The sequence below is a fragment of the Mustelus asterias genome, chromosome 20, assembly GCF_964213995.1.
Source record: "Mustelus asterias chromosome 20, sMusAst1.hap1.1, whole genome shotgun sequence".
In the NCBI taxonomy this organism is placed as follows: Eukaryota; Metazoa; Chordata; class Chondrichthyes; order Carcharhiniformes; family Triakidae; genus Mustelus; species Mustelus asterias.
Window position 1 is genome coordinate 66,378,058 of NC_135820.1, and position 18,124 is coordinate 66,396,181.

General features: G+C 46.7%; 1 protein-coding gene across 3 annotated transcripts in view; it reads left to right on the top strand.

Moving 5' to 3' along the window:
• The window catches only part of lama5 (laminin, alpha 5), a 297,320-nt gene that overhangs the window by 246,124 nt on the left and 33,072 nt on the right, over positions 1-18,124 (top strand). For all 3 annotated transcript variants that reach the window (XM_078236714.1, XM_078236713.1, XM_078236712.1), the window contains exons 59-66: positions 1,214-1,399; positions 3,126-3,265; positions 5,547-5,729; positions 5,821-5,957; positions 7,511-7,664; positions 11,316-11,449; positions 11,881-12,040; positions 15,740-15,865. In XM_078236714.1, the coding sequence (XP_078092840.1) occupies positions 1,214-1,399; positions 3,126-3,265; positions 5,547-5,729; positions 5,821-5,957; positions 7,511-7,664; positions 11,316-11,449; positions 11,881-12,040; positions 15,740-15,865 (1,220 nt within the window). The remainder of the gene's footprint in view (positions 1-1,213; positions 1,400-3,125; positions 3,266-5,546; positions 5,730-5,820; positions 5,958-7,510; positions 7,665-11,315; positions 11,450-11,880; positions 12,041-15,739; positions 15,866-18,124) is intronic.

Sequence of the window (18,124 nt, forward strand, 5' to 3'; positions counted from 1 at the left end):
ACCAAGACTTCTTTGACTGCATCCCCAAACCCAAGAACTCTACCATCTAGAAGAACAAGAGCAGCAGGTGCATGGGAACACCACCATCTGTAAGTTCGCCTCCAAGCCTTGTACCATCCTGGTTTGGAAATATATCGCAGCTCCTTCACTGTTACCGAGTCAAAATCCTTGAGTTCTCTTCCTAACAGCACTGTGGATGTACATACACTGTGTGGACTGCACCAGTTCAAGAAGGCAGCTCAACACCACCTTCACAAGGGCAACCAGGGATGGGTAATAAATTCTCTAATCAGTATTCTGTAACTTGATTTTGTGTCTCTGTGCCCTGTTTGAGAGCAGATTTCCACTCCATCTGACGAAGGAGCAGCGCTCCGAAAGCTAATGGCATTTGCTACCAAATAAACCTGTTGGACCTGGTGTTGTTAAAACTCTTACTGTGTTTACCCCAGTCCAACGCCGGCATCTCCACATCATAATAAATTCTCGCCAAGTCAGTCATGCCCACATCCTGTGATTGAGCTGAGTCTTGTAGGCAGTTAAAAGGCTTTGAGGTTTCAGGAGATGAGTCAGTCATTGCAGAGTACTCTGGCCCAATGTGCTCTTGCGATCACAGTGTTGAGTTCCTCTAATCCTCTGAGGTATCTGCGGTCTTCCAATTCTGGCCTCTTGAGAACCCTGATTTTAATCATTCCGCTACTGGTGGATGTGCCTTTATCTGCCTGGACCCCAAGCCCTAGAATGCCCTCTAAACCTCTCAGTCTCTTTGCTTCTCTTTCTTCAAGTCACTCCAAGAAACCCACCTCTCTGACTAGGCTTTTTGTCGTCATCCGAATGTCTCCTCATGGTGTTCAGTCTCATCTTGTTAGGCAGTGCTCCTGTGCAGCCCCGTGGGAAGCTTTGTTATGTTAAATACGCTATACAGGCACATGTTGCTGTTATTAAGTCTCTGATAGTCCAGTCCGCGGCAATGCTTGTCCTTCCTCCCTCGACGTGCTTGAATTTGCAATTGATTCCACAATTGGGAAGCTGCAATGGCAAACTCTATCCAGAGGCCAAGAGTTGCAGGCAATGGCAACTACTTTAACAGATAAGTTGTGGACAGAGTAAGGGGTGCGAGTGGATCCAAGACCCCTTTATTTATTTTTAGATGTATCTTGCTGTTAGATCTCTGATTTTGGAGATGCCTTCACAGTGTGAGTTCTTTTCCTTGCAGGCGATATTGCTGATAGAATTGCAAGTGTTAAGCATGGAGCTGCTACTGCAACCAAAACAGCTGTGGATGTGCAGAACACACTGGTGCCAATGAAAAGGAACCTAGAGCAATGGAGAAAGAAGTATGGGGGAATGCCTTCTGAAAGTGAGGAATTTAACCGAACTCTCGAAGAAGCAAATAAATCTGGTATGTGGCATATCATCGCTCTCTACCAACCAGTACCACCTTTACACCTACACACATGCCCACACGCTACACACACGCCCCCGCATGCTGCTACACATGTGTGCATTACGCGCACGCTACACAGGTGCGCGCACGCTACACAGGTGCGCGCACGCTACACATGCGCACACGTGCTACGTGTGTGCCAAACATGTGCACACATGCTACACGCATGCTACACGTCTGCTACACACATGCACGCATGCTATGCACGTGCACACTACATGTGCTGCATATGTGCACTACACGCAAGCGCGCACTACATGCAAGCGCACGCTACACACACTCTACACACGCACGTGCACACACACATGCATGTGCGACACATGCACACGCGCACACACACACATACACACGCACGCATGCACTACGCATGCACGCACGTGCGTTACACACACACTGGTATAGTTTAATTGTAAGGGAGGATTGGAGTCACTGTGAGACCAATTTTCCAAGAGTGTTTAATTCTAATTTTCCAACATTGACTCTATATCTGCGATAACATCTCCACTTCATCTGAGTGTGTACAATTGATGGTTGATACTTTGGGCACTTGGCCCTGAACAAATCCATTTCCCACAAGCCTATGAAATGAGAAAAGATAATGTATTAAATCACAGCAAATCAGAACCAAACACCTTGTGGTGAAGTCTAATGTTTCCAACTTCAGAAGTGATTGATTATATTTCACTTCAGTTCAGTTTTTGCTGCCAGAGATTCTGAGTGTGGACTGAACCACAAGTTGAAAGCAAACCTTGGAGGATAAATTTTACCAGCTGTGCTTCCGTGCCGAAGGGAAAGTGAAAGTGAAAACCAGGAATGGGAGGCCTGTGCCACTAATTCTTAATGATCCCAATTTTCCAGCGAACAAAAACGAATATGTTGGGAGCATTGCCAGCTGGATCCCCTGACCCCTATGGCCCATAAAGCGAGGCTCCCTGTCCACATAACACGGCCTTGCAATATTTTCTCTCTTCATCGTTTGACCAACCATAGAACCCTATTACCCACAACCTCCCCCTCAGAGTCCAAATCGAACTGATCATTGTGGTCCAAACATTCGTACAGCTAGGAGGCCGCAGTGTCATCAGTCTTCCTAAGATGATTTATAAACAGTGGATGGCGTGTGAGTCACGCATTTTCTCCTCTTACAGCCGCACTGTTTCCATTAGTCCCTCCTCTATCCTGGTGCTGGACAGAGAGGCCTGTAGTAGTAGGCTTTACTTACTGGCTTCAGGATTTCCTGACTGTTGATGTTGGAGAGCTTACCCAAAGGTCTAAAGATTTAACGGGTCGACTTAGACGGGTTCCTTGAGCTACCCTCTAGCTTGATGCTTGGAACCCCGAACACAAGTTGACTTCAAAAGGGTCACCTCACACCAGCTTCTCGGACATCCAAGGCCGCAACGTCAAGGAATTGAGGCAGAGGCTGGGAATAAACCCTCTGGACTGGAAACGTCGGTTCTTTTCTCTCCTCACAGACGCTGCCAGACCCGCCGAGATTTTCCAGCATTTTCCCTTTTGGTTTCAGATTCCAGCCTCCGCAGAAATTTGCTTTTATCCAGTATCAAGAGTGATCCTGAACCCCAAATTATTTGTGACTCGTTAGCCTTACGCGGTTTATTTTATTGGGTCGTTCTGTTGTTTTAAAAGTTTATTTTTGTTTCTGTTTGCATCACGGCAACAGTGGCAGTTCTAAATGAAACCATCCCGTTACTCCTGGATAAGCTGAATAAACTAGAAGCCCGAAATCAGACTTCCAACATTTCTGCAAGTATTGATCGTATTCGTGTACTGATCTCCCAGGCCAGAAACGCTGCTAACAAGGCAAGTGGTCGTCCGCCTATTTTTAAAAAAACTCGAACAGTTTTTCTCTCTCTCTCATGTTGTTGTGGTGGATTGCTTGTGGCATTGGGGCAACACTCTACAATTCTGTCTCCAATCAGTTGTCTGTAACGTTGCTGAAACATGGAGTTGGGGGACGGGGGACGGGGGGGGGGGGGGGGGGTGCGGCACAGTGGTTAGCACTGCTGCCTCACACAGCCAGGGACCCGTGTTCGATTCCCGGCTTGGGTCACTGTCTGTGTGGAGTTTGCACGTTCTCCCCGTGTCTGCGTGGGTTTCCTCCGGGTGCTCCGGTTTCCTCCCACCGTCCAAAAGATGTGCGGGTTAGGTGGATTGGCCACGCTAAATTGCCACTTAGTGTCAGGGGGGATTAGCAGAGTAAAGTTGTGGGGGATAGGGCCTGGGTGGGATTGTAGTCGGTGCAGACTCAATGGGCCAAATGGCCTCCTTCCGCACTGTAGGGATTGTATGAAAACGTGGAGCTAAATGATCACAGGTTTGGAGTTTCTTAATGATTGAAATTCTTTCATGTATAACAGAGGTTGAGTCACTGCCAGGATTTAATTCAGTATAAAAATGATATCTGCTTCTTTGAAAACACTGTGTTACCCTGACCTTCCTCTTGCCATGCTGAACTCGTAAAGGCGACAAAGTGATTTGCTGCGGCTTGTCATCCTGTAATAAAACCCTGCACGCTTCTCCATTTACTGAGACAATGCTGTAACTTTGCATTAAAACATCCCAGAGACATTCCAAAATCTAGTATCTCCACAATAAATCACTTCATGCAGTAAATCACATTCCCCCTTGGCAGAGCTCAGCTCCAAATATTTCTCATACCAGTAAGCATTCTCCTGGATGCCTTTTGTACTGTCCCTGTCTCCTGTTACTTACAAAGAAAATGGTTCACTTGTACTTTCAGGAGTACGGTATTAAAAAGAGCAGATGGCAATCGCAGATAATTAAGTAGGTCACCAAGGTGTGTTTTAGATGTATTTTAATTTTGCAGCTCAGAGTCCTTACTTGTCCCACAGTGCTGCAGTCTGTTAACAGTAGTTAATTGTATCCAACACACTAATTTAATTTACAAAGACATAACGATGTGTATCATATACAGATTTAGGGGGAGCTGGTGGTATTGTCACTGGACTAGTAATCCAGACGTCCAAGTTAATGCTCTGGGGACCCGAGTTCAAATCCCAAATAAATATAAAGCTATTTTCTCGGTCATGGTGACCTTGAAGCTAACATCAATTGACATAAAAACCCATCTGGTTCACTAAAGTAAAAGTCACAAGAAGGCTTAGATTATGTGGAGTTGCCGGCGTTGGACTGGGTAGGCACAGTAAGTAGTCTCACAACACCAGGTAAAGTCCAGGTTAAACTCACCTGATGAAGGGGCAGCGCTCCGAAAGCTCGTGCTACCCAGTAAACCTGTTGGACTTTAACCTAGTGTTGTGAGACTACTTACGAGGCTTACATTAACACTGCAATGAAATTACTGTGAAAACCTCCTAGTTGCTACACTCCGGCGCCTATTCGGGTATGCCGAGGGAGAATCTAGCATGGCCAATGCATCTAACCAGCACGTCTTTCAGACTGTGGGAGGAAACCAGAGCACCCGGAGGAAACCCACACAGACACGAGGGAGAACGTGCAGACTCTGCACAGACAGTGACCGAAGCTGGGAATCGAACCCGGGTCCCTGGCGCTGTGAGGCAGCAGTGCTAAACACTGGAATGTCCTCTTGGGGAGGAAATCTGCCATCCTTACCTGCTCTGGCCTACAGGTGACTCCAGGGCTGGATTCCTCCAGCCGTTCACGCCAGCGGGATTCTCCAGTCCTGTCGGTAGCACACCCCGGGTTTCCCGGCGGTCCGGGCTGCCTTCGATGGGAAATCCCATTAACAGCGGCGGGAGCAGAGAATCCCCCTGCCAGTGAAGGGCACACCACCTCCCACCACCGAGAAACACATGGCTGGGAGGCTGGAGAGTCCCAAGATCCACAGAAATGTGGATCACTCTTAACTACCCACTGAAATGGCCTTGTCAACCACTTAGTTCAGGGGCAATGGGGAGGTATGAACATTGAGAGGCTACTTTTGCCACTTTGGTATTGTGATATTGGCATCACGCTATTGCACAGATTTTAGCACGATATTATAGACTCTGAGCGTGTAAATCTTGGTGGAGAAATGAAGAGGGAAGTGGTTCGCGCACAAACCTTCAGCAGAATAATCTTCCAAACAAATCTCTCACTTCAGGTGAAGGTACCGATGAAATTCAACGGCACTTCAGGCGTGCAGGTGCGTTCACCCAGCAACCCAGATGACCTGAAGGCGTACACCTCTCTGTCATTCTACATTCAGAGAGATAAACCCAAAAAGAAGAGACGACAAGCCACCGCTTCCTCCTCTCAGTTCGTCCTCTACCTTGGCGGACAGAATGTAAGAATGGAAGGCTGCCCCATTTTGTTTTTTCACCGTTGCAACAATAATTGTGTTTGAAGGTTTTAACTAGACTTTTCCATCTCTCCAGCCGCATGGAGATTACATGGGTGTTGCAATGAAAAGTGGTAAACTGGTGTGGATCTACAAGCTGGGAAGTGAGGAGGCCACTCTTCAGACCGACTCCGATATCAGCAGTGATAGGTTTGACACCGTCAAGCTGGAGAGGTATCTCACCTGTTTCTCTGTCTTTATCGTCACAAACCTTTATCAACCGAGGCACAGATTACAAAAGCAGGGAAGTCATGTTGGAGTTGTGTAGAACTTTGATGCGGCCACAGGTGGAGTACTGTGCGCAGTTCTGGTCGCCACATTCATAGAATCCTACAGTGCAGAAGGAGGCCATTTGGCCCATTGAGTCTGCACCAACAACAATCCCACCCAGGTCCCCGTAACCCCACTTATTTACCCTAGCTAATGCCCCTGACACTAAGGGGCAATTTATCATGGCCAATCAACCAAACCCGCACATCTTTAGTCTGTGGGAGGAAATCAGAGCACCTGGAGGAAACCCACGCGGACACGGAGAGAATGTGCAAATTCCACACAGACAGTGACCCGAGGCCGGAATTGAACCCGGGTCCCTGGCGCTGTGAGGCAACAGTCTGTGAGGAGATTCACCAAGATGCTGCCTGGGGTGGAAAATTTAAGTTACAAAGAGAGGCTGGATAGACGTGGGTAGTCTTCGTTGGAGCAGAGGAGACTGAAGGGCGACCTGATTGAGGTGTACAAGATTATGAAGGGCATGGACAGAGTGGATAAGGAGCAGCTGTTCCCCTTAGTTAAAGGGTCAATCACGAGGGGCCATAGGCTCAAGGTGAAGGGCAGTAAGTTTTGGGGGGATATGAGGAAAAACCTTATTACCCAGAGGGTAGTGATGGTCTGGTATGTGCTGCCTGGGAGGGTGGTAGAGGCGGGTTGCCTCACACCTTTGAAAAAGTACCTGGATGAGCACTTGGCACGTCATAACATCCAAGGCTATGGGCCATGGGATTAGGTCAAGTGTTTCTCAGTGCAGACTTGATAGACAGAAGGGCCAGAAGAGGCACTGGATGATTCTATGAATCTAAGAACCTGTGGGAATCACAGTAAGGGAGCAATGAATGTGCTTGTTGTGGTAAACCACTGTCGTGCCTTCGGCATGGTTGAGCTGTATATATTGTTGCCACTACTGTTCATATATGAGACACTCCCTGACACTTTTAATTCGGCTGCACCTTTAACTGGAGGCTCCGCCCTCAGGGTACAAAGGCTGCAGCCCTCCCCCTCCGGCCTCAGTCGGGAGATCCTCATGCCCAGTATTGTTCTGTTTATTGTCTGTTCCACATCGTTCCTTTTTAGCGAATAAAAGCCTTCTGTTCCTGGCAACATCAGCCTTGTCTATTTATCAGTCGCGCCTCACTTGTATATTTATCCTTTTTACTTTAATAGAGGACCAATGATTAAAAGGCTAGCTCTTCTGTTAAAATAGAAGCCAGAGAAATGTGACATGACTTGTTTTCTGCATGTTTTGTTATCAGTGACTTTCATTCTTAGGCTGTCTGTTGTAGCAAATTTCCATCTGCTAATAAAGTGATGATAGAATTTAAGGCATTTCTAAGGTGACCGGTACGATGAATACAGAAAGGATTGGATCTGATATGGGATAATTTCCACACTCCGGAGACAGACAGAACTTCAACCATTCCCAAATTCTTTAAAACGTTCTTTTCCCGCTACAGAATACTGCAATATGGGCGAATTTCGTACACTATTGAAAAAGACACTGTAACTGAGACCAGAGGAGATGGGTTTGCTAAGGGTGATGACACCTTGCTGAATCTCAACCCTGAAGATGTTGTGTTTTATGTTGGGGGCTACCCGTCTGAATTCACTGTAAGTACCACGTTGCTATTCCCATCCTTTTTCAAGTGGGGCATTGTATCAAACTTTGACAAGCATACCATAATTCTCAGAAAGTCTGAGACACTTTTCACCATCAAGAGTTATTCTGGTAATGTTTTGCCCTCTAGTGGTTAATAATAATTGGAAATGCGGCAGAGGAACAGACCAATCCAGGCTTTATGTTCCACTCAAGCCCCTTCCCGTCTTTTCCTCAGCTATATTTATCACCGTAACCCTCTATCCCCTTCCCCTTCACACAGTTGCCTGACTTCCCCTTAACTGCATCTATAAGACCATAAGACATAGAAGCAGAATTAGGCCACTCGGCCCATCGAGTCTGCTCCGCCATTCAATCATGGCTGATATTTTTCTCATCCCCATTCTCCTGCCTTTTCCCCATAACCTTTGGTCCCCTTATTAATCAAGAACCTGTCTATCTCTGTCTTAAAGACACTCAATGACCTGGCCCCCACAGCCTACTGTGGCAAAGAGTTCCACAGATTCACCACTCTCTGGCTGAAGAAATTCCTCCTCATCTCTGTTTTAAAGGATCGTCCCTTTACCCTGAGGTTGTGCCCTCTGGTTCTAGTTTTTCCTACTAGTGGAAACATCCTCTCCATGTCCACTCTATCCAGGCCTCTGAAGTATTCACTTCAACCATTCCCTGTTGTAGTGGCTTCCGCATTCTCACCACTCTTTGTGGTGACAAAAGACGTTTCTTCTGAATTCCTTATCGGATTTCTTGGTGATTATCTTGTGCTAAGGTCCTCTAGTTATGCTCTTTCCCACATAAACTGACAGCCCTTAGTTACACCCTGCCTCGCAAGAGGGCACGTTCTCCCTCCATTCACTCTTATCAAAAGCTTTCATAATTTAAAAGACTTTTTGCTTTTTCGCAAGGACATAATGCGACTATCTTCCTCACTCCTCTTAACCACCTTAAGGAATACCATGATCCATCCCACCTTGCGCCAAATCATTGATGTCAACAGTGAGGATGTATAAAGACTTGCATTTATATAGCGCCTTTCATGACGACAGGACAGATTCAAACTAGACTCAGCCTGTCAATCCCATTCCTGATACATATCCGGGGTGGCACAGTGGTTAGCACTGCTGCCTCACAGCAACAGAGACCCGGTTCAATTCCGGCTTCGGGTGACTGTCTGTGTGGAGTTTGCACATTCTCCCCGTGTCTGCGTGGGTTTCCTCCGGGTGCTCCGGTTTCCTCCCACAGTCCAAAGATGTGCGGGTTAGGTTGATTGGACCATGCTAAATTGCACCTTAGTGTCAGGGGGATTAGCAGGGTAAATATGTGAGGTTAGGGAATAGGGCCTGGGTGAGATTGTGGTCAGTGCAGACTCGATGGGCCGAATGGCCTCCTTCTGCACTGTAGAGATTCTATGATCTTTACGTATTTAGTTTTCGCTCTTCCCTGCACCCTCTATATGTTGTACCTCTATATCCTCGTTGTAATACGAAGACCAGAACTGTAGATGCCATCTAATACAGGTTTAACATAACTTCCTTACTTATGATCTCAATAGTGTTTGCTAAAACACAGTGACACTGGGATGTTCTTAGGAGTGATTTCTTGGAACTCGAGTCCAACGAATGAGCATTTTAAAATATTCTTCACCATTTTGGACTTGAATTTTTTTTTTCAATAATTCGTACGCTTTTGGGAATTGTTCAATTTTCCTTACCCTTTAAAATTTAGTTATTAGTACATTTATTTAGTTACTAAAAACACAACATAATTGGCTTCATTTTATGTTATTAAAGACTTTTCATGGACTAAGTTATACCTCAATTTGCATTGATGTGGTTTTGAAGTCACAACATTTAAGTTGCAGTTTTGATGTCACCACCAGGTGGCGATCTAGCACTGCTTTTGCCAAAGTGATGCCAAATGAGCCTTTCACTTGCAATCACTTGTCTCATTGGGTCTTCTTCCTTAGGCAGCAGCAGATTGCCTGTCAATGGCAGGGGGCCCATGCTGCATTGACAGTTATAACCTGTGATAACCCCCAGGACTTTCATGGGGAATCACCGATTCACTTCCCTGTTGGTCTAGCTGAATACAAACTCCCTGGGGATTGTTAGTTAACTAACCAAGTGGAGCTTGTATACCGAACCTGTATAAAGCAGGACCCTGAGTGGGTCCATTATTCCATTATCCCGGTTGGGACCTGTTTGTGTTCACCACAAGCTAGTGGTTTTTGCTTTACTTTATTTTGTGCAATACAGCTGACTCCTGGAGTTATAACCCTTGACCCAGGAAAATGGATCAGATTGACAGTTTGGTTTAGGCAATATTGAAGTCCAGTCCTTCTGGCAAAAGAAAAAAATGCCAAGGACCGAATGCAATTATCCCCATCACTCCTCAGACCATCACTTTATGCTCCCAAAGGCAATGTTTTCCCCAAGCTGCCTGGCTGCTCAGAAAGTCCCCACACAAATCTCCAGATTTGAAGCCTTGGCTCTCCTCTCTCTCCACAGATGGGGTATATATTCACCCACATTTTGGGGTATATATTCACCTACATTTGGGGGTGGCAGGGCAAGTTGAAAAGGCAGGTTAAAAAAGCTGATGGGATACTTGACTTTGTAAAAAGGGGCATTGAATACAAAAACAGGAAGTCGCACTCAACGTTGCAAATCTTTGGCTAGACCTTTTTTAAAATGTAGTTATTAGTACATTTATTTAGTTATTACAAGTAGTCTTACATTAGCACTGCAATGAAGTTACTGTGAAAATCCCCTAGTCGCCACACTCCGGCGCCTGTTTGGGTACACTGGGGGAGAATTTAGCATGGCCAATGCACTTAACCAGCACATCTTTCGGACTGTGGGAGGAAACTGGAGCGTCCAGCGGAAACCCACTCAGACACGGGGAGAATGTGCAACCTCCACACAGATGGTGACCCCAGCCGGGAATCAAACCCGGGTCCCTGGCGCAGTGAGGCAGCGGTGCTAACCACTGTGCCACCGTGCTTACTGCAATGTAACTGATCAGGAAACTCTCCTGCTCTTACCGCCTGTGGTTAGGCGTATTGGAAGGACTTGCGTTTGACAGGGTTACAGATGTACCTTCCGAGGCTATCATGTCCTGAAGGGAGACTTGAACCCAAAGCTTCTGGACCAGAGGTAGGAGGGGACACAAGATCGCCAATTGATCTTGCTCTCTTATCTAGCTAAAGTCTATTATTGGCAGTTTTGAGTAACCCCAAGCTATTTGGGGGAAGGAGATTTCCAGATTACCATGTAAATAAGAAGTTTCCCAATTTCTCTAGAGTTGTGGTGGGTGTGCCGTGATTGTTTGTCTCACTGAAGTGTGCCGTGTTAGTGAAAAGGTTGGGAACCACCCCTCTGAGGAACCGCCTTCACTCCTAATCTTTCGTTAACTCTTCTAACCAGCTTTTAATCCAATATATTATCCTCCTCCTCCTAATTAATCCATTAATCTTCTGCAGTGACCATGTGGTGCCTTATCTAAGGTTTTGTATAGATTTGTACAGTGCCCTTGTTAACATATAATAAATGCAAAAACCCAGCACGTTTTCTCGGCCTTGAAAATGTGCACAAGGATATACACGTTGATGCTCCTTCTCTTCACGAGAGTGCTGCTGTTTCTTCCAGCCTCCCGAAACATTGAAGTATCCCAACTTTAAAGGCTGCATAGAACTTGGAACCCTGAATGCGGAGGTCGTCAGTCTGTACAACCTGGTTCAAACGTTCGACCTTAACACCACGGCCGATGAACCTTGCAGGAGGTGAGTAGAGAATGGAACAGATTAGTCAATTTCTTAATCCCTTTTCCCATATTGGTGAGTGTTGTCCCCCTTGTTACAAACATCTGGCTCTGTGCGTATCACATGTTGGGTGAGTGATGGATTGGGACATGTGCTATTCTTGGGGTGGCGCTGGGTTAAGGGGAGGATCTCCTTTCCTTCCCTAAGGTGAGAAGAGAATTGGAGATAAGTGAACCAGCTGAGGTTGTGACAAACTAAGTTTCTCAATGCCATGTCAATGTCTTGGCCAATCAGAGTTGACTTGCCAACCAATCAGCACCATTTTCTCCTGCAAAACAAATTGTTGTGATTGTTCGAAATTTGGCATTCTTGTGTTTGTCCCAATGAATTCAAGAGATTGAATATTTGAGGGTCCAGCCTTTAATTACTCATTCTCTGTGATCTCGTTGCAGATACAAATCTACCCAAGGTCCAGACAGTGACAGTTCTTTCTTTGACGGCACTGGATATGCTAAAATCAAAATGCCAGGTCCATTTTCCTCTGTCTCTCGATTTGAACAAGGAGTTCGCATTTCTTCCTACAATGGCATCCTCTTTTTCATGCAGGAAAAGGTGGGTTTCTGTTCTCGTTCTCTACCTGGTTACAGCTGGGTTTTATTTTAAATCCATAAATCTCCCATCAGGCTGCCAATTGCTGCTCTTCACAATGTTGTTTCTCCCCTCTGTATGGCTCTAATGCCACAGTGTCAACTCGACTCAAATATATTCCACTGGTCAAGTTCTGCCATTGGAAGTGCAGTGACGTCTAACCTTTCCCTGTCAACTACAGGGCATTATCAGCTGTTGGGGTTAACTACATATTACAATGATAATCATTTGAGTAAATGACTATGGACCCGATTTTACCATCACGTTGCGCCTGTTTTTGGGTGCGAAAAATTGGTAAAGTTAGGCGTGAGGGGAGTAGTACGATCCACGCTCACCTCTGCGCCGGTTCCCCCTTTACGAAGGCCCGAAAATGGCCGCGATCGGGATCACGCCCGCAACGGGCACGACAGCCATTTAAATGCATTTGCATGCATTTAAATTGACTGAATGGGCTGCACGCCCAACCTGACCGGCGTTTCCCCCTTTAACCACTGTGTTCGCCCATCCCAGACTCGGCATGAAACAGACATGTTCCATAAAAGTCCTATACGGGCGCTCCAGCGGTGAGGGTTAGTGAGGGGGTAAGTGCTGAGCGTCCAACGGCTCTCTGCCTGAGATGAGTGGGGGGGAAGGGGGTCCACTGCCACTCTGCCTGAGATGAGTGGGGGGGAAGGGGGTCCACTGCCACTCTGCCTGAGATGAGTGGGGGGGAAGGGGGTCCACTGCCACTCTGCCTGAGATGAGTGGGGGGAAGGGGGTCCACTACCACTCTACCTGAGGTGAGTGGGGGAGGGAACAGGGGATCCGCTACCACTCTGCCTGAGATCAGTGGGAGGGAAGGGGGTCCACTGCCACTTTGTCTGAGATGAATGGGGGGTCCACTGCCATTCTGCCTGAGATCGGTGGAGGGGGAAGTGGGGGGAGGGGCCCATGATCGGTCTGGGTTGCTGAGGGGGTGGGGGGATAAGGGGGTGTGTAATGTTGTGGGGATGGGCAATGTCTGTGGGGGCCAGGGGGAGGCATTATCTGGCCTCGGAGGGATGTGGCAGGGGAGCAGCATTCTATCATGTTTTTTCCGCGCATGTGCAGTTGGAGGTGCCGATCGGAGCTGCAGGATTTCGGGCGTGTTAAGCCCCGCCCACAGACTTCTGCAGCACGATTCGGACTCGCTGCTATTTTTTCAGGCGGAGTGCGTATGTGGGCGCCTGAGATTGGGTCTAAAAGTCGGATCTGAAACACTCCCAGTTTCAAGACCACCCAGCACTTAGAATCAAAATGGTAAAATAGGGCCCTATATGTCAATGGCTATGTGCCAGTGATGGACAACCTAGGCTGGTGAGTGGGCCACATGAGTGGCCGCCCTCCACCTCAGCAAGATTGAAATAGGGCTTGCTCACTAACTCTGACCCTTGAATAAGATTGAAAACGTTTGATACACACCAAATATTTCATCGACTGAGATGAGGAGGAATTTCTTCAGCCAGAGGATGGTGAATCTGTAGAACTCTTTGCCACAGAAGGCTGTGGAACCAGGTCATTGAGTGTATTTAAGACAGAGATAGATAGGTTCTTGATTTGTAAGGGAAAGGTTACGGGGAAAAGGCTGGAGAATGGAGTTGAGAAATTTATCAGCCATGATTGAATGGGGGAGCAGACCCAATGGGCTGAATGGCCTAATTCTGCTCCTATATCTTATGGTCTTATGTTCAAGTTATAGAAAATGTTTAATCATTCATATATTAATAGTGGTAAAAAGAAAATAAATATTTATGCTTGATTGGATGCAGAGGAAGTACACAGCTCTCACGGGTCAGTGTTGTGTGCAGTCAACCCGCACCTCACTTCACATGCGTCTCACTTTAGTCATACCGGAAGGAAAAAATCTACGTGGATGGAAACCAGTGGAATGGGCAATTCTGCTCGTGGGCAGCAGTCATCAAATGTCCCGTGTGGCCCCTGCCGCACTCAGGATCCATATGGGCCCATCACTGCTAAATGATGATCCAATTCCCATAGAGACCAATAACATAAAGGGGAGTGAGATGGCGTTGTTTGGGGGCTGTTTGGGGATTGTGTGTGGGTGTGTGCATGGCTCTGGGGGTGTGTGTGTGTGTGTATGTGTGGTTGTGTAGGGTGTATGTGGGAGAGATTAAAGGCAGTCACACTCCACGACAGGCTCACACATGAGGGACAGCCATTTGAGTGAGAAGCTGTCTGTGTCCATGGAACTTTCTCCAAGCCTGATTTGATTTGATTTGATTTATTATTGTCACATGTATTAACATACAGTGAAAAGGATTGTTTCTTGCGTAATATACAGACAAAGCATACCGTTCATAGAGAAGCAAAGGAGAGAGTGAAGAATGTAGTGTTACAGTCATAGCTAGGGTGTAGAGAAAGCTCAACTTAATGCAAGGTACGCCCATTCAAAAGTCTGACGGCAGCAGGGAAGAAGCTGTTCTTGAGTCGGTTGGTACGTGACCTCAGACTTCTGTATCTTTTTCCTGACGGAAGAAGGTGGAAGAGAGAATGTCTGGGGTGCGAGGGGTCCTTAATTATGCTGGCTGCTTTGCCGAGGCAATGGGAAGTGTAGACAGAGTCAATGGATGGGAAGCTGGTTTGCATGATGGATGGGCTACATTCATGACCTTTTGTAGCTCCTTGCGGTCTTGGGCAGAGCAGGAGCCATACCAAGCTGTGATACAACCAGAAAGAATGCTTTCTATGGTGCATTTCTATAGTAAAAGTTGGTGAGAGTCATAGCGCACATGCCAAATTTCCTTAGTCTTCTGAGAAAGTAGGTGCGCTGGTGGGCTTTCTTAACTATAGTGTTGGCATGGGGGGAGGGCCAGGGCAGAGGTACCATCCTCCAGATAGAGGCGGGGGGTGAGGGCATTGCTTAAACAATGAACCAGGCGATATCCTAGGAAGTTAACTAAGTCAGTGTGAGAGAAATAATGCTTCACTTTTACTCAGAAGCTGAACCATCAAAAATGTGTTCGTATCATGTCAGGTGTCTATGGTGTCCATTGTGATATTTTTTTGAAACATTTTTCCTGCTTCTGATCTTTGTTCCTCTGAAGTTACAGACCTGGCAGCTCGGTTATAAGTGTACATAGAAAAATAAGAGCAGGAGTAGGCCTCTCGAGCCTGCCCCACCAGTAAACTGAATCGTGTCTGATCTTCCATCTCAAAGCCATCTCTCCCGCTCTGTCCCGGTATCCCTTCATGTCATTGGTACCTAGACATCTTACCGTCCTCTGCTTTGAACATACTCAAAGGCTGAGCCTCCACATCTTTCCGGGGTAGAGAATTCCAAAGATTCGCCACTCTCTGGCTGAAGGAATTCCTCCTCAGCTCAGTCCGAAACGGCCGATCCCTTACTCTGAGGGGTGTATTGGATTTGCTTTGTGTGGTCTGCATTAGCCAAGCTTAGCAGTTTGCATCAACACTCACAGCTACTGAAACATTGCAGCTTCTCTTAACGTTTCTCCCTCAACCTTACAGCATATTACTGAAACCTCCCTTTTTTAAGATCAGTGGGATATTCCTTTAGCATTTTCACTTTCGAGCCATGCATTCAGAATGTCAAAATAAATTGTAAGGATTTTATTTTTTGGCTTGTTTCTGACAACAGGTCTAAATTGAGTCTTTTTTTTGTAGGAAAAGTATCTCTGCCTGACCATAGATAATGGAAAGCTTGTCCTGTTTGTTTACTTAAACAACGAACTAAAAGTTGAACGCAACAGTGAAAGCCAGAACTTTGTCAGTGACGGATATTCCCATCAGGTAACTATCTTGGTTGTTTCTTACATTAAGAAAACTACATGAAGCACCCAGACCCACGTGACAGGACACCCCAACCAAGGGATGATGAGGTGGATCAAGTGCCGAGTTTGGATTTGCCCCTGTGTAGGGCAGCACCGTGGCACAGTGGTTAGCACTGCTGCCTCACAGCGCCAGGGACACAAGTTCAATGCCAACCGCGGGTCACTGCCTGTGTGGAGTTTGCACGTTCTCCCCTTGTCTGCGTGGGTTTCCTCCGGATGCTCCAGTTTCCTCCCACAGTCCAAAGATGTGCAGGTTGGGTGGATTGGCCATGTTAAATTGCCCTTTAGTGTCCCAAGATGTGTAATTTAGGTGCATTAGCCGTGGCGTATGTGTGGGGTTACGGAGATAGAGCGGGGAGAGGGCCTGGGTGTCAGAGAGTTGATGCAGACTTGATGGGCTGAATGGCTTCCTTCTGCACTATAGGGATACATGAAATAGGCTGTGTGAAGAAGGGCAGTGAGTTTGGAGACATGGCACTGAGTCTTTGGTGCTGAAGAGAGGAGGAAAAGCATCGGAATAATTTGTTTACAACTTAAAAGGAAGGGGGAGGTTCGTACATTCCTGCAGGAGAAAGCGTTGTGAAAGTCCCAGACTTGGCTAACATTCAACACCAGACTCCCCCTAGAGAGTGTATTCATCTGCTTTGGCCCCACTCAATGGGCAATTGTTTACCTTCCTCATTCCAAACAAATTGTCTGAAAATATTTAAGCTGCTTATCCTTAAAGCATGCAATGATTTTTTTAAATCAACAAATTACTGAACTGAGTCACAGTAAGTCAGCTGGCATTTTTGGAGGAATACCAGCATGCATTGCCACCAAGCCTGCCCCGTGTAAAGGCACAAGTTTTTTTTAATATAAAGCGAGTCCCTGAACTCTGTTGCCATTATACGGCCCTCGGGTTCTGTGTCATTGTGTGCAACACGCACTCACTCACATCGCAGCAAAGGCATTGTCCAAGAGCCGTACCATTATCCAGGGCATAAAGTGCAGGGAAGCAGATAGAATAACCAGTAATGTGGGTTTGGTTATGGCCTGGAGTGTAGTGGGCTGCGCACTTTGACATCAAGCTGCAGTGAGACAGAAATTGCTTCCAGTAGCGTGCAGTCGCTTGACTGGGAGTGACTGACGTTGGATTAGTCACAACGCTGGGGTTGATAGCTGTCTTTCCCAGTGATAATTTCCAGGGATTCTAGATGGGCAAACTGATGCCCAAGTACATCCAGCTCCTCATGTACATCAGTATTTCATATCGCTTCTCGGCCTTTTGGCCAAGATTAAGCATCAGACTGAGCCCAAAATGGGGTGCAATGCCTCATCTTGTCAGCTTGGATCTCGTGTGTCTCTCTTGCGGAGACCATGAATTGGATTCAATTTGAATTGGTTTTTGGAGCAAGCAAGGAGATGGATTAGGGACTTGCCCAGTCCACTCTGAGCATCGGCTTTTTTAACTTTTAAGAAGGGAATAAACATTTTATTAAGAAGTCATTTATTTGAAACACAAAACTACTCCTGTTCTTTTCATCTTAAGTAAAGAAAGAACTTCATAGAATCACGACAATGCAAAAGGAGGCCATTTGGCCCATCGAGTCTGCACCAACCACAATACAACCCAGGCTCTATCCCCGTAACCCTACTTATTTACCTTGTTTGTCCCCCTGACACTAAGGGGCAATTTAGCATGGCCAATCAACCTAACCCGCACATCTTTGGACTGTGGGAGGAAACTGGAGCACCCAGAGGAAACCCACACAGACACGGGGAGAACGTGCAGACTCCGCACAGACTGTGACCCAAGGTCGGAATTGAACTCGGGTCCCTGGCGCTGTGAGGCAACAGTACTAACCATTGTCCACCATGCCGCCATTGCATTTATATCATGCCCTTCTTGACCTCATCATTACGAGGACTCCACAGCCAATGAAGCTTGAAATGTAGTCAGTGTTGTTGTGTGGAAACGCTACAGCCAATTTGTACACAGCAAACTCCCACAAACAGCAGCATGGTAATGATTTGATCATCTGTTTCTGTGATGTTGATTGAGGGATAGATGTCAGCCAGGACACCAGGGATCACTTCCATGCACTGGGTTGAGCACCCATCTGAGAGGATGGAAAGGGCCTTCGTTTAACATCTTGACCAAAATATGGCGCCTCTGACAGTGCGGCACTCCCTCAGTATTACACTGGAGTGTCAGCCTAGACTTCTGCTTTAATCG